This window comes from Calonectris borealis, chromosome Z (genome assembly GCF_964195595.1).
Source record: "Calonectris borealis chromosome Z, bCalBor7.hap1.2, whole genome shotgun sequence".
Lineage (NCBI taxonomy): Eukaryota > Metazoa > Chordata > Aves > Procellariiformes > Procellariidae > Calonectris > Calonectris borealis.
In genome coordinates this window covers 64650809-64672465 of record NC_134352.1, presented here as the reverse complement: position 1 = coordinate 64672465, position 21657 = coordinate 64650809, and the positions used below count along the sequence as shown (strand labels likewise).

Below are 21657 nucleotides of genomic sequence, written 5' to 3'. Positions count from 1 at the left end.
TTAAAACGGAATGGTCAGAACTATTAAAACATCTGTGAGCCAGGGACTGCTATCCCCTTTGTTTGTGACTGTGGCTTCTAAGTGCAGTAAGTGATAGTAATACTGAGAATAGAGGTGAACGTAGTGATGCTCAGACCACTGTTTTTCTGTAGATTTTTGTAGATTTTTTTTTTAATGTATCTGTGTGTTGTAGGGAACTTTTCCTTTCCAGAATATATTGCTTGCATTTATCAACATCAGGTTTCATTAGCCCATAGTTGTTTATTTAGCTAAGTTTGTTTAGTTCGCTTAGTGTCTTACAGTTCTCAAAACTAAAGAAATCTAGATAACTTTTGGTCCCAGATTTTGCCATATAACATTAATAGCTATGTTGACCAACATTGTATCTAAACGGAAGTTGCTGGTAATCTATAGTCAGATAAATGAGTTTTGACCTTTTAGAATCATAGAATCATTTAGGTTGGAAAAGACCCTTCAGATCATTGAGTCCAGCTGTTAACCTGGCACTGCCAAGTCCACCACTAAACAATGTCCCTAAGTACCATGTCTTTTAAATACCTCCAGGGGTGGTGACTCAACCACTTCCCTGGGCAGCCTGTTCCAATGTTTGATAACTCTTTCAGTGAAGGAATTTCTTCCTAATATCCAACCTAAACCTCCCCTGGCGCAACTTGAGGCCATTTCCTCTCATCCTACCACTTGTTACTTGGGAAAAAAGACCAACACCCACCTCGCTACAACCTCCTTCCAGGTAGTTGTAGAGTGCAATAAGGTCTCCCCTCAGCCTCCTCTTCTCCAGACTAAACAGTCCCAGTTCCCTCAGCCGCTCCTCATAAGACTTGTGCTCCAGGCCCTTCACCAGCTTCGTTGCCCTTCTCTGGACATGCTCCAGCACCTCCATGTCCTTCTTGGAGTGAGGGGCCCAAAACTGAACACAGGATTCGAGGTGCGGCCTCACCAGTGCCGAGTACAGGGGCACGATCACCTCCCTACTCCTGCTGGCCACACTATTTCTGATACAGGCCAGGATGCTGTTGGCCTTCTTGGCCACCTGAGCACACTGCCGGCTCATGTTCAGCCGGCTGTCAATCAGCACTCCCAGGTCCTTTTCCTCTGGGCAGCTTTCCAGCCACTCTTCCCCAAGCCTGTAGCGTTGCCTGGAGTTGTTGTGGCCGAAGTGCAGGACCCGGCACTTGGCCTTGTTGAACCTCATACAGTTGGCCTCAGCCCATCGATCCAGCCTGTCCAGGTCCCTCTGCAGAACCTTCCTACCCTCCAGCAGATCAACACTCCCGCCCAACTTGGTGTCGTCTGCAAACTTACTGAGGGAGCACTCGATCCCCTCGTCCAGATCGTTGATAAAGATATCGAACAGGACCGGCCCCAGTACTGAGCCCTGGGGAACACCGCTCGTGACCGGCCGCCAACTGGATTTAACTCCATTCACCACAACTCTCTGGGCACGGACGTCCAGCCAGTTTTTTACCAGCAAAGAGCACACCCGTCCAAGGCATGAGCAGCCGTGCTCAGGAGAATGCCGAGTTTCTCCAGGAGAATGCTGTGGAAAACAATGTCAAAGGCTTTACTAAAGTCCAGGTAGACCACATCCACAGCCTTTCCCTCATCCATTAAGAGGATCATCTCGTTATAGAAGGAGATCATGTTAGTTAAGCAGGACCTGCCTTTCATAAACCCATGCTGACTGGGCCTGATCACCTGGTTGCCCTGTGCATGCTGTGTGCTGGCACTCAAGATCAGCTGCTTGGGCGGTTTTGATTCTTGATGGTAACTTGCATCTTTTCCCTGTTTTTCTATACATGTACAATAAATTCCCTAATTCCTCTAGAGGCTTACTGTAATATCTTGGCAGAGAATTTTGAGAGCCTATAGAAATTATTAGCTACTTGCTTATCCAGAGATAATAGTTAAAATTAACTGAATTTCTTATCAGTGAAGGAAAACATTGGTATAATTAAATAATCCTTGGACTTGAAATATCTAGAAATACCTGTGCTGTTGGCAATAAAAATGCAAATAAAATGTAGTATGTTCCTGAGAAAAGATTGACAAATAAAACAATTCTTGCCTGCAGAATCCGTGCTGTTAAGCACTTCCTTAATATGGACTATATGCCATCCCACTTTCTCCAAACCCTACTACTACTCAAAAAAGATGTAGAAGGACTAGCAAAGATCAAGAGAGGTGCTCCTAGGATGATGGGCAGTGTCCATACAACAACAGGCTGAATATGCAGGCGTGCGAAAACCCTAAGGTTAACAATGGAGAGAAAGTGGAAGGGGCATGACTAGACGTTACAACTAAAGGAAAAATTAGCGTTCTTTTAAAAGTGGAGTTAGTTCAAACAAAGAGAAAATATATTTTCACAATAAACAAATTGTGGAACTTCTTGTTACTGGCGCCTCTGGAGGCCGAAAGTATAGGTGGACACAAAGAGATTGGACAAATTTATGGAAGATCTTTTTCTTTTAAGGCAAGTTTGTTTAAATAAGACTTCTTTGTGGAATCATTTAACTTACAAGCATCAAATAATTTTAAACTGAACAATTTCCAAATATAGTAATTATGCAAAAGCAGTATTCAACTAACCTCAGTTCTCTTAAGTAGTAATGTTACAAAACAGGCAGTAGTTCCCCATCTAAGAATTCTATTCCTTTTAGGTTTAATTTTAATTTATGATTTGTTTTGACAATAGTTATATTTAGCTTATTTTTAAAAATTGGGTTTTCTTACTAAATGATTGCTGAAAAAATTCTTTACTCTGCATTCTTGGGAGGACATCTTTGTGTACGGCTCATGGATCATTTAAAAAATAAATCACTGTCATCAGTCTGGGAATCTTTGTGTAGCAATGAAAACAAACCCTTCTGCTGATTCTTAGAATATGTCAAAAGATTTAGTATCTAAAGGGTAATCCAAAGAGTAATTCTTTTCTTGATCTTTAAAACATTTTAACCAGCATTTAGTCATTTGGTATCTATTAGAGCGATGACTTTTCCCAGAAAGAGAATGTCCAGTGGATGTTTTTAGGAGTGTGTATTGTTTATAATTTTTTCCTGCAAACCATTGATAAGCTGCTTGTTTTCATAAAACTTATGTAATTTTCTCAAGACATGTTGAGAGAAAGCTCAGGAGTATGAGACTATTTTGTTGTTGTATGAAATGTATGCAAGTTCAACCTTTGATTTCTTGAATGCATGTTTACAGTATGCAAATAGAGCAGCATCGCAGATCTTTTTCAGTGCTGTTCTTGAAATGCTTGATTTGAGGTTTTTGAAGTATTTTACATTTTCTATTTATTTTTATAGGGACTGGGAGCAGACAGCAAAAATCTCTATCCTTTTCTACTTCCAGTTATTCAGCTAAGTACAGATGTTTCTCAGCCTCCACATGTCTATCTTCTGGAAGATGGTTTAGAGTTGTGGTAAGAATGTTCTTTATCAGTTTCTAATTTTTAAAATGTTATTTCTGGATCCCCAGAAGGGGAAAAAAAAAAGGATGTAAAAAAAAAAAAGCTTTGATTGTATTAAGCATTTATACATTCTTGTTATCTTACCTTGACATCATCTGTATCATACCTTTTCTCAGAAGAGATAAGGTTAGGAAGTTAATAAAAGAAACACAATTAAAAATAACTGAGTAGGTAATCCATTTTTAGGCAGTTGATAGTGAGATACAGTTCTGTTGTGATAATGAACAGCAAAACAAAAAGTCTAGACTTACTATAATGTGCATGCTAAACTAACAATTTGGCATGCTTGACTTCAGGAGCACAGTGACCCAATGATTCTCAGAGCTGGTTGCTGGAAGAGATGGCGAGTTTACAAGGATAAAATGTAGAAGTTATCTTCGAGATCTCAAGCTATTTGGTGACTGAACATAAAACAAGAAGTAGCACTGTGATCAGTTTGCCATGAGCCTAATTTGTTTGTTTCTGGTGCAGCTGACACTCTAGGAGGAGGAAGCTGTTATCTGGACCAAATTTAGCACATCTCTTTCCTGCAGAATAGGAATATATTGAATTTGTCTTGAAGTAGTGAGGGATTCCTTTGATCTAAATTGTAGGTGGGCATTTGAATTACAAATATTTAACCTAGAAATTATCTGTTCTATGTGCAGCAAAACTAAGATTTATAATGCTTTTTTAAGGTGGTGGGGCAGCAAGTCGAAGTGCAAGAGCTTCACAAAATTAAAGACAAGGGCCTTTTTAATGTATCAGTTCAGAACTTTCGTATTTTCTTAATAATACCGATCTTGGGGTTGTTATTCTGATGCCTATGCAGAGGAATGATATTTTAAGATGTCCTAGAGCATCAGAGAAATCTTGATGGAGCTGGCTGGCAGAGACAGTTGAGACTCTAATGGCTTCTTGAACCAAGAGCAGGAGAAAGATAAGATACTTTACATAATCAGAAATGTTATTTGAATGCAGTAATCCCATACCAAAGGTCTAGGAATGAACTAGAAGGTGTTGCTCTGGCTTTAAGTATGAGTTTAATTCATAACTACTGTTTTCAAATCTCAGGAATTTTAAATTGATACAAATGCTGAGCATATAGTTATGCTTTTATGAATGTTAATCAATGCATTATTTCAGACCTCAAAAAGAGACAAAAAAAAAGTAAAGGTTTGAGCTGGTTGCCCCCACAGCTGCTCCTTTGAGGTGTAGAGCACTACACGTGTTGTCCTTACACCATAAGTATTCCTCTGTACCCACCTGCTCTGAGTTCCCATTCCCACTGTTCTCACTGCTTACATTTTGGAGGTTACATTGTCTTTATAAAAAGATAGTAGCATGTTTTTCTTTCTTTTCGTACCTTAGCAAGAGCCATGCCTATACTGATGGGTGTGTTTTAAGGACTACTGCTGCACTTGAAATATGCTTCAAGCAGTTGTTACACATTATTTAAAGATCATATAGATGGTTACTAGAAGTTATTTTTACATCTGTCAAAATGATTGCTCAACGTTATTCATAGATAATCTAAAATATTTTGCTTAATCTATTCTTAGGTTAGTGACGTTGGAGAATAGTCCATGTCTTACACCTGAGCTCCTGAGAGTATTTCAGAACATGTCTGCCCTTCTTGGTAAGTCTTCTACTAATAAAATTTCTGGTTTTTTCTCCTAGTGCTTGTGCTGTTCATGCATTAAGTAATGCTGCTGTGGCTACAAGAACTAAAGGGGCTTGCAAAATTGTAACTATTAAAAAAAGAAGAACAGGTTTTTGTTGCTTGACTTTCCCATCTTCTTTAATATTTATTATCTACTTACCCTAGTCCTCTTTTTAATAAATTGAAGCTGCTTTGTGCCCAAAAGATAAGACAAATTTCAGTTTATCATTTCAGAGTTTTTTTTAAAGAAGTTCCTGAAATTTAACACCAAATGTGCTGAGTTTTAGTGTTATTGATAATATGGAATACTTGCCTGTTCTGCTTAAACCAGAATGATGATGTCTACTCTGAAGAACTGAAGTTTCTATCATTAGCTTTTCAATTATTCAGTTAATAACTATGTAGGATGTTTTCAAACTACCTAAATATGTCTATAAGTGTATTGGTCAAGCACCACTGAAATTAAAAGCAGTAGTTTTGCCTGAGTTCTTGACAAAATATAAACTTATTAATGAGGATGAATATTCAGTTCTTAGGAAGTGCTGATATTGGGGGTGCTTTCGCTTTGAATTAAAGGGAGTATAAAAATTTTGTGGTTTAATTTTATTATGTAAATATGGTTTTGTTTGATGAAATCTTTAGCTGTGCTTTTGTAGGTTGTGGAGCTAATATAGCAAATTGATTAGTTTTTTAGAAGAACGTGTTTATAAAATTACAGAAGTTAGTTTTTTAGTTGACTACTGTTTTCAGCATTTAATATTTTATTCCGACTAAAGGTCAGTAGAAAGTTATGTCATGGTGGGTAGATGCAAGATGACGCCTTCTGCTATTTCTCTGTGTATACTAGATCTCTAACGGCAAAACTGTTCAGGAAAGTAGTGTTTTGTAGTGGTTTTAGTATTTAACTCCAGAGCTACCTCTTAGGTTCTGTAGCTGCCAAATACTTACTATTTGTCTTCACTCATATCTACACACCTACCCTTCCTCCTTCTTGTTCTGTGTTAGTAGTAAATAGTACCTGCTACGGGAAGCTTGTGTTATACAAACGGTTGTGATTTTCGTAGTTGTGTCACGCCCAATCTGCTTGAGTTAAATTCAGAAATACTCTGTGTTTGTGGCTTGTTTACATTTGCTACTGCTATTTTTTCCCCACCCTGTTGTCACTAGTCCTCATGCGATACTTTCCAGGGTAGAGATGAATATGAATGGCATACTGTTCTAACAAAAGGTGGAGGTATTCAGGAATATTCTACACTTGTAACAATTTCCTTATTTTATGAATGAATCCTGGAGAATTGTGATGCTGTCCTTTGGAAAAAAAATATCCTCAAGAGAATGTTCCTTGTTCTGAAAAATGGAAGCTGTTGTATGATGCTGGTAGAGCAAGTAGTACAGTTAAGCTAGGTAGGTTTTCCTTAAGGTGAGGCTTCAAACACACTTATCAAATTGTTTTTTTTATCAGAGATGGAGGTGAATGGCAAAAACACAGCAGCTGATGTGTAATCATAGACCGATTTTCTCATATAGACTTCTGGTACTACTTTACTTCCTGAAGATTTTTCTGAGTAACTTGTTTTCTGTGTGTCATGTCAGTCAAAATTTTTGATTGCTATAGGCCAAAATGGTGCTGCGCGTTTTTCCAGAAAGTGGAAACTATTCTGGTATGCTCTTTGCCTGCAATTCCCCTCTGTTTACATCAGGAGAATCTAGCTGGACAGCCTCCGCACGACATAGCCATGGCACTGTGATGTTGAAATAGAGCTTGAATCTTGGATTAGTGCTAACCTTAGTTTAAAACTTGGTGGTTATAGAAACAAAATCAATACTGCCATCCAGTATCCCTCAGGCAGCTACTTCATTCATTCAGTATACTTGAAAAGGGGATACTTCACTTAAATCCAGTGCAACAGCACAGTTTAAGCTGCTGCCCCTTGCAGAAGAAAGTATATTGATCAATGATGATCAACTGTGCAAGTTAGTTAACTAACTGTTCAGTCTTAGTTCTGTATACAGTTTCTCCAGCATACAAGAGGTAGTATTCACCTGAAACTTCCAGCACTTAAGAACAAACACTTCCTATCCTTCTCACCACAATGACATAGCTGTCAGGACAAGGTGTTTTAACAGGGAAGTGTGCTGTTTTCAGTTGGACAAATGCAGAAATCCATTCAAATTTTGAGATCCTCAAATTTAAAGTTTCAAAATTGCAAAGTCTTGTGTGCCTTAACTGTCTGAGATGAAACAAAACAGAAAATCTCTCTGAAACTGGTTCTCAATTTGGTCTTAAGTTATCAAAGTGGAAGCCAAAGGGCAGATCTTGTGAAGGGATGTTCTGAGTAGATGACTGCCTTGCTTATGTCTTTTGGAGCAGAGAACTAGCAACAAGGTGCTCCAGAAAATGGTTTTGTTGAAAATGCAGTGTAAGGAATATGAACCTCCTGACCTTTAGTTTCTGAATTTATTCTTTCGGAATGCAATTACTCTAATATACAGGTAATGTAACTACTTTTCTGGTGTGTTTAACTGCTCCATCAGCATTTAAGTCCTTCAGAAAAACTGTCCTTTTAGAGGTCAACATGATTGAACTAGAAGAGCTGGAAGGGAAGAAGTTCATACATGAGATTTTTGGATGTTAGAGATATATAGCAGACCTTGTCCTGCTGAAGAGGAGGAAACAGATGTGACAAGAAGTGATCAAAGTAGAGAGGGAGAGAAGATGTAGAGAGAGAGAAGAAGGCCAGATTATAGCATTTTTAAGTCTTACAGAAATGTTACTTCTTAGAGGTATTCATATACAGTAATAGGGGACAAACTTCTGTGGGAATTGAACAGCGTGCAATAGGCTGGATTGTGTATTATTCCGGTTGTTGGTTATTCATGGTGTTGCAGCTTTTGCTTTGTGTTAATTGCCTTTGTGGGCAAGGTCCTGTGGGACTTTACTGTGACTGTACGCAGTATTTTTCAGAAGGTGTGCAGTTATAGATTACCAGGTCTGACTCAGGACCCTTAAGAGCTGTTTGAGCAACTAGTGTTTCCCATTGGATCTGGAAGTTTATCTTAACCATCAAAGTACAAAACTTGATTTACGATTTCTGTGTAATAACAGTATGTTTTCTTCAGCAAAGTGATGTAAAACTGAATGAGATATACTGTGCGCAAATTATGTCTGGTAGTTTTTGAAGTGTGCTATGGATATTGCTTAATAGAAAGTTGTTGCTGTGTTTTTTTTTCCTGTTGGTGAATGCATGTTAAGATGACTGCAAATGAATGTATCATCTGTTGCACCTTTTTTTTTAAGTGCTCTTAAGATGCTTGCTAAGACTATGTACTGCACAAGCACTTGCTTGTCTGTCATTGCTTCCTGGCCCATCAGTAACACCTTAGAAACCTGAACTTCGAAGGCCTGTGCTGTCTCCTCTTGTGCTTTCTCTGCCAGAGCTGATTGTCTTATTGACAAGAATATACCTTCAGTGTTCTTTGACTTTCATTCCTAACTTAAATTTACAGCCTAGAGAAGTAATTGCTTGCCATTGCTTCTCCTGCATCTTTTAGGAGATTTCTTTAAAACATGTGTATCTGTTGGCAAGCAATTCAAATGTGTGATGCATAAAAAAATGGTTTGAGATTTATTTAATGATTTTTTTTTTTAGTGATTTATTCATTCATACTAGATTTTTCATTATTTGAACATGCCTTTGTCATGGCCATGTCACAGACCTGTGGCATATGTCACCATAGGTATATGTCAGTGCAGTGACATCTCTTTAATTTTTAACAGTCAACTAAAAAGGAAAAAAATGTAGAAATGTTTTTGATTTTTCTTTTTTAAGTAGTCTGAAAGTAGTATGTATATTGTAAGTATGTTCCTTTCCAAATATATTTGTCCTTCTGAAAAGAGCTTTTCATATCCATTTCAGTATACTACTGCTGTTGGAACTGGATGTCAGAGGAGTTGTACAAATCTAAAGTAATCAATATTATCCTTAAATCTTAGATACAGGAGTAGAATGTTGCATTTGATAGGAAGGCTTGATTTCACTTGCGTAACTGACCTTCCTTCAAAGGTTGTGGTGCTATCACTGATGTACAATAATCGTTCACAGCATAATTGTCATATTTGGTTTTCATATCAGCACTGCTACTAATGTTTAAATTCTGTTGAAATATAATTGCCCTATAGAGGGGTTGCAGAAGTTCTTTAATACATCTCTTGGTGCAGTAGATTGCATAATGTGGAATAGAGGAATACATTAATTCTCTGAGGATGGATGCATTTCTGCACTGAGACTGCTTGAAATGACAGCTGAATGATACGATTTCAGGTTGGGAATATGGTCAAAGTCAAGACATACCTGTTTCAAGAAGCATCAATTTTAATGTGCCTGTGCTGTCCTTGTAAAGGTAATGGCAAAAAGCAGGTTACTGGAACTGGAATAATTCCTCTGATCCCCAACAAAACCCAGAGGAGCGCATTAATTAATTCAGAAAAAGACATGTTTGATTCAGGAAAACCTGGCAAGAGAATTGATGCATAATTGGTTTTTAAATGTAATCAGTTGAAGGTGATATCTTTCTAGAAAAATGCTTTTACTAAACATTGAGCTTTATGCACAGATAAGTAACTGAAATTCTGTCGTTTCCACGACATCTGTCTTATCTGTTTTTTCCTTCTGGCCTGAAATAACTTACTACTTGCAATTTTGCTACTTGTATGTTATTACCTTTGCATCAGTTATCACAGAATTACAGAATGGAAAGTTACGGAAAGCTTGGTAGCACTTCATGTTTATATGACTATTTCTTTAAAATTTGTCTACTGCATTAGTGTTTGAAACTTACAATATGGTTGTATCCAGTAAGAAAAAAAAACTGCAGACCTCTACGGAGAATGCAGTAACTTCAAGAAATGTGTAACACTAGTAATATGCTGCTAAAGCTAATTTATAGAGGTATTGTAATCTTTGATGAGGATATTGGATAGATAGGTGAAAAATCATCTTTTTTTCAAGTCAAGCTATGTAAATATTCGAAATAAGTGATAATAAGACATGACCAGTCCAAGCACTGAGATATGAAAGTAGTCATGCATTCAAAGATGTCCAATGGCCATGTCAGATAACAGGAGCATTAATGTTCTTTCTAATGGGAGGCAAAAGAAGAGAAACTGCTAAAACTCCCCAGAACTTTTCAGATGTTATAATAGAAAACCAGCCATAGTTTCTGTCATGTAATACTTTTTGTGGAAGTTTTTCAAGCATCACTCTGTGAAAGCCACACTTTCATACAGGCTGCATTTATGTAAGCCATGGAAGACATACCAGGACTTAGCCAGCTACTGGTGTTAGTTTAATCTGGTAAGGAATTTTATTTAAAACTTAAATAAAAGTATTTTCCTATTAGCTCTTCATTGTGATTTTATTGGAATATCTATTAAAGGTGGTGGAGCAGAAGTCCACTTACTTTACCAAGAATAGTCTGTCTCCCAAACTGATTTTAAGAAAATGTAGCAAGCCCTGTGAGGTTTTTTGGTCTTCTATTTTGTTTTCAGACAATGAGGGCTGTTGGCTTTCTGCACTAGTATCAACCTCCATGTGAAACTTCGAAACCTTTTGTTTTGCTACGAATTGTGTTTATAGATGTTCTGGGGTGATTTTTTTTAAAAACAGTCTTACAGGTACTGCCTGAGGACATGTCTTTTTTCTCTCTTCAAACTGCTGCTGTATATCATCTCCTGTGTGTATCCGTCTCTTAAATGGATATGCTTTCCTTACTGAAATACTCAAGGTACGGCCTAAAGCTCAGTGTGTTTCAGTCCAAAAGCTCAATGCCGTTTGATGTGGCACCTGGGTCAGAAGAGCAGAACTGCAACCTTTACTTCACTCTTTCTACTCAGCATTTACTGATTCTAATGTGAGAGAGATAATTTATCAGTAATTGCAGGTCTCTTAAGTACATATTTCATTTGTTCCATCTTTAATATCTTCTTAGCCCACTATCACATTCAAAACTTGACTTTTTTTTTTTTTTAATTAGCATTGGCTTTTGAGGTCATAGGATTTCTTGTGCTTCCATTTGAGAACACGAGAGCTGTTCTCATCCCTCTTTTGTTATTGTGCCTAGCAGGGAGACAGAATCTGAATGGTACTGAATCTAAGATAACTATTTTCTATTTGTAGGCATCTGGCACTTAAAAGCTGTGTGGGGAAAAAGACTTTTAGAAGTGAATCGTTTTAGTTGTACTTCAGTTTGGTGGTAAGATTCTGAAATGCGATGTCTTTTTTTTCCAGAGCTGAGTTCAGAAAACCTCAAAAATTGCTTTAAGATCATCAATGCTTATATTTTCTTATCATCATCTGAATTTTTACAGGTATGTTACCGTTATATAAAGATTCATATTAGTGCCTTAGTTCCCTACGAGCAAACTATTTTTTCTCTCGTGTTGGAAAACATCATACACACAAACATTTATACTTTCATTCATTCATTTGTATACAAGCAGATTGTTCTAATGTTAGCTCTTTATGGCACATGGTGGACACTCAGATCAGATTTGAGAAAGATTATTATTTAGAATTAATGTTTTGTGCATTTAGTACTTTGGTATCTGAAAAGGTCCTATGCGAGGTAGTAATAGTTGCTCTAATTATCCTACCAGATTAAAATTATGATCATATATTCTAGCAAGAATTGAACTAGAGATATTATGCCTTGTTCTCACACCTTCTTCATTAGGAAATTCATTGAGAATGATTGTTTAAAAAACCTGCAATATTAAAAAAACCCAAAATGCTTAGATTAGATTTTAATTAGTTCAGGAAAGACAAGCATTTTAGCAAATATGATCTTTGAAGAGAAGCTGGGTCTTTGGACATATGTAATCCCTAATGTGTCGAGTTTTGAAATATATACATAGATATAAAACATGTTTGCATAATATCTTCTTTTTCGTTTAATTTCAGATGTATGCCACTGACTTATGCCGGTCATTTTGTGAACTTTTGAAGGACATAACTACTGAAGGTCAAGTTCAAGTTTTAAAGGTAGGAGTGTAATAAAAATAATACCCCAATATTCAGCTCTGTACATCCGTTATTCTTGCTAGTGTTTTGTCAGATTAGAGTAATATTTTCAAGTATGATGAATGTAGAATATGTAGAAGAAAACAGCTTATTTAGCTGACATTGGAGTCAGTGGTGTTTTAAACTACATATTTGAACTGTGTGCATGCACATAGAAGTGCATTTTTTTAAAAATACTACTTTTTCCAAGAGAAGGTTAGTATAGCCTTAAAGAGAGTACCCTAAAAGATAATCACCTAACACACTGTTCCCATACACTCTCTGCAATGCTTTCATTACTTTCTGTGATTCTGTAGTTTGAGTCCTCTTTGTGTAGATGGATTTAGATTGAGTCCTTGATATCTTTCCCATTGGATTATTTTCTAGATTACTAAAGAAATGTGGTTAGCGAGGGCTTGGATCTTCATGAAAATAGTTTGTTCTACAGCCTGGCAATTCTGTTGCTGTTCTACAGCACAATTAAACAGCCAGATGAGCAGTCACTGCATTGTGAAGATAATGCTATGTACAGAAAATCTTGAGAGCATTGAGTTGCAAAACAAGGATTGTATTTGGGTCAAAGTAACGTCATTTAATCTGTGGCTATCAGTGGACTCATGGAAGTTGTAGAAAGCTAATCAAACTTTTTTATTTCTAATTGAATTTTAGAATGGAGAAGAGTACCATAGTATAACAGGAAAGATACTTCTAATTACACTTCTAATTACAGAATAAAAGGGCAAAATCAATCTAATTAATGAGTTTTAAGAGTTGTCCTAATTCAGTTTTCAGCTTGGTTCAGAATTCAGAAAAAAATTCATTATTTGGACGAAAATGCGACATTAAGAAATGATTCAATCCTAAAGTCAAAATCATACTTGTACTTTATAATCTAGGTTCATTTGGAGTGTTTCTAATCAAAATTTGCAAAGGTAATTATTTAATTGCCGTATCTAGCCATCCAAATCTGAGTTTCGTCTGTACCCTATCAACCAGTATTGATCCCTTTGCTAATACAAAAAACAATAATAATATTATATCTACTATTTTTTTAATATTAGTCTTCCTTTTCAGTATTCAATACTAGTAAGAAAAATAATCATACAGTTCAATTTTTGTAATTGCACGTTTGAAAAACTGGCAAGATAAGGGTTAAGTAATAAGTCTGCATACATATGTGTATTATTATAAAAACTGTTCAGGATTTTATGATTAAATAAGCACCAAATGATCAAGATTCACTTTGTACGTTTTTTTCTGCATTTCTGTATGACCGCTAGAACCTAATAGGTCTAGAGCCAAGCTTTTCCGATCTTTATTGAATGTTGGATGTATGTGCTCTCTATCACATTCCTTTGTGCAGCGTACTTACATTTCTATCAAGATGCAGTGTTTAAACAGTCTCTGCTTTTGGCATAAGTTGCTATTGTAATGGCAACAACTGCTGAAATAGAGTTGCTAGAGGTTTTTCAAAGTACTAAAAAAACTATTTTTGCACAAAGGTCAAATGGTATTATGAAAAAGTTGTTATGAAATTCATAAACTTTTGAAATATTAAGCATGATACTTTAAATGTGCCTTTTGAAGAATTTCAGGAAATAAAGTTGGAGTATGCACTGAAAGGTAGTTGAGTAGTAACTGTAGTGTATTACTACTTATGTTTCCAGTGCTGCATTAACAGGGAACTCTGTGTTGCTTATAAAAACTTGGACTTGAATCCAGTTCATTATAAACGCAATGGAGGAAGAAAATTAGATCCCACCTACTTCTTTGGTGGGTTGCACAACTGCTTGCAGAATCCCAGGACAGAAAACAACAGAAGTTGATAGTCCTCTGCATTTGTCGTCCCTGCTGTGAGGAGCTTAAGGACTCTAGTTCTATAATTTAAAATGTCAATTCCTCTCTATCAATAGTATTATTTAGAGTCTATAGTTGGGCAAATGTTTGATGCAGCAGCTTTTAATCAGATCTCTAAAAATGGAATGATGCTGCTAATATAGTATCATCTATCCTCTGGCGTTAGCCACAAGGTTTGTCCAGTACACTTTGAACACCTTCCTAGTATGCCTACTTGCTTCCAGAGGGATAACTGAGCTATAATCCATGTAAGTATTTTTACAAAAAGGAAAATGTTTTGTCAGGTGTCACTATGCTGACTTGTTATGAAACAAAGAAGTTCCTGACAAACTCTCTAAGACTCAATTTGGAGTTTTAGAAAGCAGGTATTCTTTATTGCAGCACTGGACGCACAGGGGATCGCTCCACCTAGTGCGCGTGCCAAATCACTTAACCATAGAAGTTATATATAGTTAGAGTATACATATTCATTACATTTCCCGGAATTCATTAACATATGCAAAAGTCTCAGTCTTCATGCATGCTTAGTTTTAGCGCCTGGCTTAATTAGCACGATTCTCACTAGCACCATCTTCTTATCTATTCTACTCAAGATACAAGGTTGGCTTGCTTATCTAGAATACTAAGTTTCAAGGCCTTTTTATCTACTATGTGTCAGGTTGGCCTATTCACAAGGTGTTCCTAACCATCTGCATCATTTCAACCAAAGAACTGTAAATCTCGTCATTGTTCCTTCCTATTTGACGTTAATCCCTATCGGTTAAACAAAAAACCCTTAAGATAAATATTGGGAACAGAAACACTCCGGAGTGCTCTCTGAAATATTTTCCTACAAAGAGCTTTGGCTGGATTGAAAATGGACATTAGAGCAGTAAAGAAATGGATAAGGTTGAAAAACACTAATTTGGACTGATAAGATGATTTGTCACAAGATTGCTGAGGCTTGATGTGACTTGATTTTCTAGTTATCCGAGACAGACAATAAAAGGTTTGAAAAGACTCTGTACAAGGAGCAAATGAGTTAGCCAAAACTTCCAGTACCCAGAAAAGGTGAGTGGGAGAAAAGTTATGTTCACCTCCATATAACAGTATATTAAAGGTCTACAAAATTGAGAGGCCTTGAACAGGGTCAACTGTTTAGCATCTCTCTCAAGGCAAGAAATAGAAGGCATTAAATGAAGCTAGTAGGAACAAGGTTCAAAAAGAAAAAAAGATTTAGGGGAGACCGGACAAGAGCACAGAAGAGTAGTTCCTTGTGAAGGTCCCTCTGAGCTGAAAGTAGGTGGAGATTGAGAAGAGTGTTTAAAGGGAAGTACCTTTATGGCATCTTTATATGCTTTATACACATCAGTGTATAGTTGTGTGTGGTCTCTGTCCTTACCACCCATAGGAGTGAACAGGTATCAGCCCATTATTCTCACAGCCTCTTCCCCTCTCCATCTTGGTACAAGGGGAGAGCCCAAATAGCTGGGCGAAAGAAAGCCTGAAGAACACAGGAAAAAAAAATTACTTCAGGGAACAGCGCATGGGGGGGGAAAAAGCTGAGAAGCAAAGGGTAAAGAATGTAAACAATGGGTACCAGAGCAGGGTACCAAGAATAGCACACCTGAGAGCACTTGTGGTTACTCGATCACCTGCAAAGAGGTGGTAGGTCCTAATCAATGGTTCCTCAAAAAAGTGAGAGGACAAAGGTATGGAAATAAGCCTTAAACTGCTGGTACTCCTCCTGCCAACCCACCTCATCAAGCTGCTTTTCCTGGAGCCTTATCAAGGTCTTTTCCTTCCAGCCCACCTCATCAGCTTTGCCAGGGCCAGGAGGATGAGGAAGTGCTTGGCTAGGGGGGTTTCACCTGGCATGTCAGTTTTCATCAGATCTGTTACACAGGTCAGGTTTGCAGGGTAGTTCACTAGAATATACTTTCAGCAGTCCTGGGGTCTGCTGGTATTTGATGGTAAACATCCTAGCAGGACTTTATATATAGACCAGTATATGTAGTTTTAAAGCTTCAGTTAAGATTTTTAAATGTACTTTACTAATTGTCTAATGTGCTTTTGTTCTTAAGGTTGTGGAAAATGTCCTAAAAGTAAACCCTGTTTTGGGTCCTCAAATGTTTCAACCCCTGCTGCCATCAATATTCAGGGGGATTATAGATGGGGAGGTAAGAGTTACGCTTTACTACTCCCTGCTTTTCCTTTTGAGCAGGAAAGTACCTTCCATTATCTGGCCAAGTTTTCTCATATTGATGTTGTGTTTTCTCTTGTTTTAAGAGCATCTGATAGATCTTTGACAGCTATTTTAAAAATCTGTAGAAGTAACATAGTAGCACAAGAGTTAAAGCAACATATCCATCACTTATTAAAATAAAATAACACAAATTTTATTCTGCTCTTCCTTCACCATTAACACTGATAAGGTGCTATGACTCTATGCTTAGTTAGATCCTCTGTAGGGGTTGGAGTTTTTTGTTGGGGTTTTTTAAAGACACACTACTCCTTTTTAAGTGTATCTGCACTAGAGAAAAACAAACTGGACAAGGAGAAGATTCACTTGACCTTCTTTTTCTAATTGACATATCTAATACGAAGAGCTGAAGGATGTGAGAATGCTTTGTGTGAGATAGAAGAGGCTCTAACATTTTGCTTGCTTAGATAGCTTAAGTCCTCCTTTTTCTCTCTTTGCCTTCAACAAATTTCCACGTTGGATAAAAAGGAGTAAAATCCAGTGTGCTTTAACTGTGTTGAACCTTGCAGTACTAGCAGGAGAAAAAAAACACTTTAATCAGCAGAATCCATGAGTGGAATTCTCTATGCTTTTGACTCTTTTTGTCAAAACCTTTGCTGTTTTCACAGTTGAAGACTTTCAGATATCAATATTTGGCTCCCATTACTATTGAGTTAAATAAGATTTAACCAAGATTTCCAAGATTAAGCCAAGTAGTATTACTTATCAATGTACCTTTTGCTGTACAGAACACAAAAAAGATAGTTTGTTTGAACAGTTTACAGCTTAAGAAGACACAAAACTCCAGAGTGGATTATTAAAATGTCTTCTGATTTAAGTCTGTAATAAATCATTGTTCCCTGTTCAGAAAGATACTAATCTGGGTTAACTTTTTCAGATAAATGTTGGCATTTTGTTTTTCATGTAGGCAATTCTACAGAATACTTACTGTTATATTGTTAGATGCTGAATGTAATACAAAGAAATCTGTAGCTTATTTTAAAATTAAAAGTAATAACAAATGATGATAAACTAATGAGCTTATTACTGTATCCAGTAATTTTGAGACACTTGCAAATTAGTTATTGGCAAATGTATTATAGTTGTCTCAGTGAAATAAGTAACAACAACTTCAGAAATATGAGGCACTTCTTAATGTTACTAGAATTGTAAACTGTAATTTTGAACCATAGCCAACTTTGAAAGCAATTTTTTAACAGTACAATATACTGTTTATTCCTTAAGATGCAGGGTTTTAAATTTGAAGTAAAATCACCTTGCAAGTTGTCTCGGCTGTTTGGAGGAAACTGATTTTGAGATTGCCATAGTTTTCTTATTGCAAGAATCGCTCAGTCTTGTGTTCTTAGAGGCTTTTAAATTACAATTTATAATTTCAAATTTAATAAAATACATAAAGGATGCATGCAAGTATTTTCCATGTATTTCTGCTCTATATGGTTAAGTATTTTTTTCTTAACTAAACTAAGCCCCCTTTGTTTTGGTTTACTTTTTTTTCAGAGATATCCAGTAGTCATGTCTACTTATCTGGGGATCATGGGTAGAGTTCTACTACAAAATGCAAGTTTTTTTTCATTACTTTTGAGCCAGATGGCATGTGAATTGGGTCAGGAGGTAAGGATTTCTGTCTTGGTATTTCACCTAGGTTGCACATGGAAGTCTTGCATTCTTTTGACCTGAAAAAACTTTTCCCTCTGTTTTCCATGCTTGTTCCTCCCCAGTCCACCTTGGGGCTCTTTTCCCTCTTTTGGTCGTTCCCCTGAACATCCTGAAACAAGTTTTACATGTTCCCACAATTACCTTAAAACATCTCATTAAAAGTTTTATACAATCTCTAAATTCTCTTCCTGCTGTATCCCACAATAAGCCATATAAACCCCTTTAGTTTGCATGGTATTGCAGGGTAGGAGTTTCTTTCTTTGTGCTGTCTTGATGCGTCTTGCATGAGGGATAATGGTCTAATCATTCTCCGGTGAGTTTCTAGGAGTAACGGGTTCAGTGTGCTCTGGTTTCACTAATGACGTTACTGCGGTTCTTTTGCTACAAGTGTTCTATTATGTCTTTAAGTGAAATTTAGTACTTTCTTATCCTTAGGCATAATACAGTTTTCAAACAGGTAAAGGCAAGTCTTTTTTTATTTGTCACCAGTGAAAGTAAAACAGAGAGTAAGTCCACGTGCTTTATATGTATTAGACTGTTATAGGAAAACTGTTTGAGTAATTCAGTGTTCGGAATCAGTACTCTGTCCTTGAATTAAATGCATTTCTAACTTCTAGGTTATAGTTAATGGTGAGGGGGGTTCAGGGCCTGAAAACGCTGTCATAGAAAATTTAAAAAATACCTGTCGCTTGCTACTTCCGTCAGGTATACATAACTGTATGGTGTCTTTCCCAGATTGAATAATGTATTCAGTTGGTAGAAAAATTAAAATATATGATTTTCTAAATATGCTGAAGTACTTATAAATGAAAAGGAACGTTCTGTTTCGCATTGCAGTTGGACCAAACTCTTGGTAACATGATTGAAATGTGGGTTGATCGGATGGATAACATCACTCAGCCAGAAAGAAGAAAACTTTCTGCTTTGGCATTGCTTTCACTTCTGCCATCATTGAATAGGTAAGCAGATGTACAATACCTTAAATAAGAATGCTTCAAAGGCTCTTAAGATGGTTTTTAAGGTATTTCACAGTTCTGCAGATAAATATTCCAATATGAGTAGTTTTTTGACTCTTTTTGCCAAGAGAAACTTAAAAAGGTAGACTTTTCATGCTACATTATATTAACTTTTTATTTGGCTTCGTGGCAGTATAGTAATGTTTCTTCTTTTTCATGGAAAATGTCATTTAGTAAAAGTAAGGAAACAGCACTGCATTTTTTTAGTCCATTCTCATATTGATATTGAACTAGCGGCTTCTCTCATCTGTGATTAAGTAGTTGCTTTAGTTGGCTTGTTAGTGTTGTGGTGTCCCTTCCAGGGAACAATGTTTGTTCAGGTTTCTTTCCTGTGGTGAGTAGATCTGAACTTTCATCCTGGTTTTCCCCTTTATGACATTAAATGGAAGAATTGCTGTGAAAGACTGTGAAACAGTTTTTGCACTGTAGATTTCTATAGCAAGCAGCTTTTACTATTGTTCTTTCTCTAGCCATTATCATTGCTGAATACAAAACAAAAGTTTTAAATGAAAATGCTGAATAGTGTTACACTGACTTCTAAATCGTCACTGCTAAAATTCATGTATAACACATGTTTAGGTGAGAGTTCAGTCCATACTTACCTTCAGATTATTCTTGTCTGTTTGAAAGTCAGGAAGACAAGACTGCATGAGTTTACATTTAGTCTGCCAGATTTCCTGAAAAGTCTTAAGTATTGTCTAATGGGAATTTAGATGTTGCTCACAAGTCCTAAAGCTGTGTTAGTATCTGTAAAGCTGTAGAATATGTAGTCACTACCTAAAAAATCAGGAAACTCTTACATGTAAAACTTAGAGGCTTCGTTGCTTTTAATGTGCACAGAAGCTTTCCTTTTTTGTCCCGGATCAACAGGACAAACATCTAGCCAAAGGTGAACCAAGCAGCTGCTTTATGAGAAGCTTTTGTTTTTTTCAGTAAATGTAAGAATGTTATATTCCTTATGATTATATTCTAAATGTTCTTAAAGAGGTGCTATCTAAAATTTAAGATGCTGAACTACGTGTCTGTCTATGAAAGTTAAAAGAAACTGTGAAGTTTCTTTTAAAGAGAGGAAGGAAAAAAGAAATTGCTTTAGATAACTGTGTTATTTCGAACTACCTTCAGCTGCTCCAAATTTCCTGCTGTAAGAGCCAATTATTTCTGGCAGTCCTTAACATAATAAAACCTTCTGTAAATGACAGCTTTATTTTTCAGATACTCAAATCATTTAAGAAAGATGCTTCTCAAATAAAAAGCCTTTCTTTAGTGGACATATTTATGTCAAAGCTATGAAAATTTTACTATACAACTGATAGACTGCCAGGGCCAAACACACCTTCAGACAGAATGTGTGAAATTGATTCTGTCAAGTGATTATTCCTTCTACTGTCAAACAATGTAAGTCACTCCGGTTTTGCCATTTCATAGGGATTATATTACATATGCTTGCTGTATCTCACATTTGAAACTTGTATTAAAAATAAAATTTTTCAAAAGCAGGCTTCTTGTGCAAAGAATAAGCAAAAATGTTTTAAATATAATACAGTATTTAAACAAAATATTTTGATTCATATAAATAGCGTTTTCAAGAAAAGCTTGTTGGAATACCTTGCTAACGAGGTTCCTGATTAGATATTGCTTTGGACATCCAAAGCCAGTTCAAGATTTCTCAGTTGCAGAGACAGAACAGAATTTTGTCTCCCAAGAATGGCCATGATTGGGAAGGCCAAGCTGAGGGTGCTACCCTCAGCTTGCTCCTGTACAATGGTCAGGGGTGCTACCAGTAGCAAGCTCAGATTTTCAAGATTCTGCTATAGGGAAAACAGGCATCTGCACTATGTCTAGCACTTCCTGAGGATTTTGCTCTTTTTGCCAGTTGCTTCCTCTAGCCTATAGCTGGAGCTGTCCCAAAGGCATCAGATTATTTTAGAGAGGAAAGGGAGGGAATAGACAAAAGTACTGGGGGAAAAATGAAGATAACATGTATTCTCATTCTTCCTTCAGAGTTGCTTTATGGATAAAAAGTTGGAGAAAATACTAACGCGTGACCTTTTTTATTCTCCCTCTAAACTCTGTAGTACTACTTCATCGCTTTTAGGTACTTTTCCAGTTTGTGGTCGTGTTTATAACTATACATATGTGGACTTGGGACTTTCTGTGGGAAGCTAAAGCTTCCATCATTATTCATTTAAAACCAGTATGGCAAAAATAATTTCCTATTTCAAATATAGCGCCTCTGACAGTGTCACGAGTGAAGGATTTTAGAGCAGATAAGATGTGAATCGCTGCAGTTGTAGTTCACAGGCCAATTAGTTGGACTAGGCGGGTTATAAAGTGACAGTTTATTAGTCAAACTATAGCTTTCTTGTCTAGGCAATATCATCCAGAGATACATGCAATGACATGTCTTTAGTACCAACAGTACCATTGCATTTTATCATGTATGCATATAGTCCTTCGATCCAGCATCCTGTTTATCATCCTACACACAGCTGTGTTAGTCTTTAGAAGTTCATATTAAAAAAAAGAACAATAACTGCTTCTTTCCTGACTAGTGTGTTTCAGCACCTTTTCACTTAGCAGTAATTTCCTGGTATTACTTGGGGTTTTTGCCTAAACTAAATACTACGTAATTATCTGCGTTTGCTATCTGAGTCTGGCCATTCAGTGTTAGCATTTTTTGTGTCTGATTGATATAT

General features: G+C 36.6%; 1 protein-coding gene across 5 annotated transcripts in view; it reads left to right on the top strand.

Annotated features, from left to right (window-relative positions):
- IPO11 (importin 11) overlaps positions 1-21657 on the top strand; it is a 99635-nt gene that overhangs the window by 46736 nt on the left and 31242 nt on the right. For all 5 annotated transcript variants that reach the window (XM_075136944.1, XM_075136942.1, XM_075136943.1 and 2 more), the window contains 7 exons: positions 3327-3442; positions 5032-5108; positions 11420-11499; positions 12092-12172; positions 16111-16206; positions 17787-17900; positions 18783-18904. In XM_075136944.1, coding sequence (XP_074993045.1) covers positions 3327-3442; positions 5032-5108; positions 11420-11499; positions 12092-12172; positions 16111-16206; positions 17787-17900; positions 18783-18904 — 686 coding nt within the window. The remainder of the gene's footprint in view (positions 1-3326; positions 3443-5031; positions 5109-11419; positions 11500-12091; positions 12173-16110; positions 16207-17786; positions 17901-18782; positions 18905-21657) is intronic.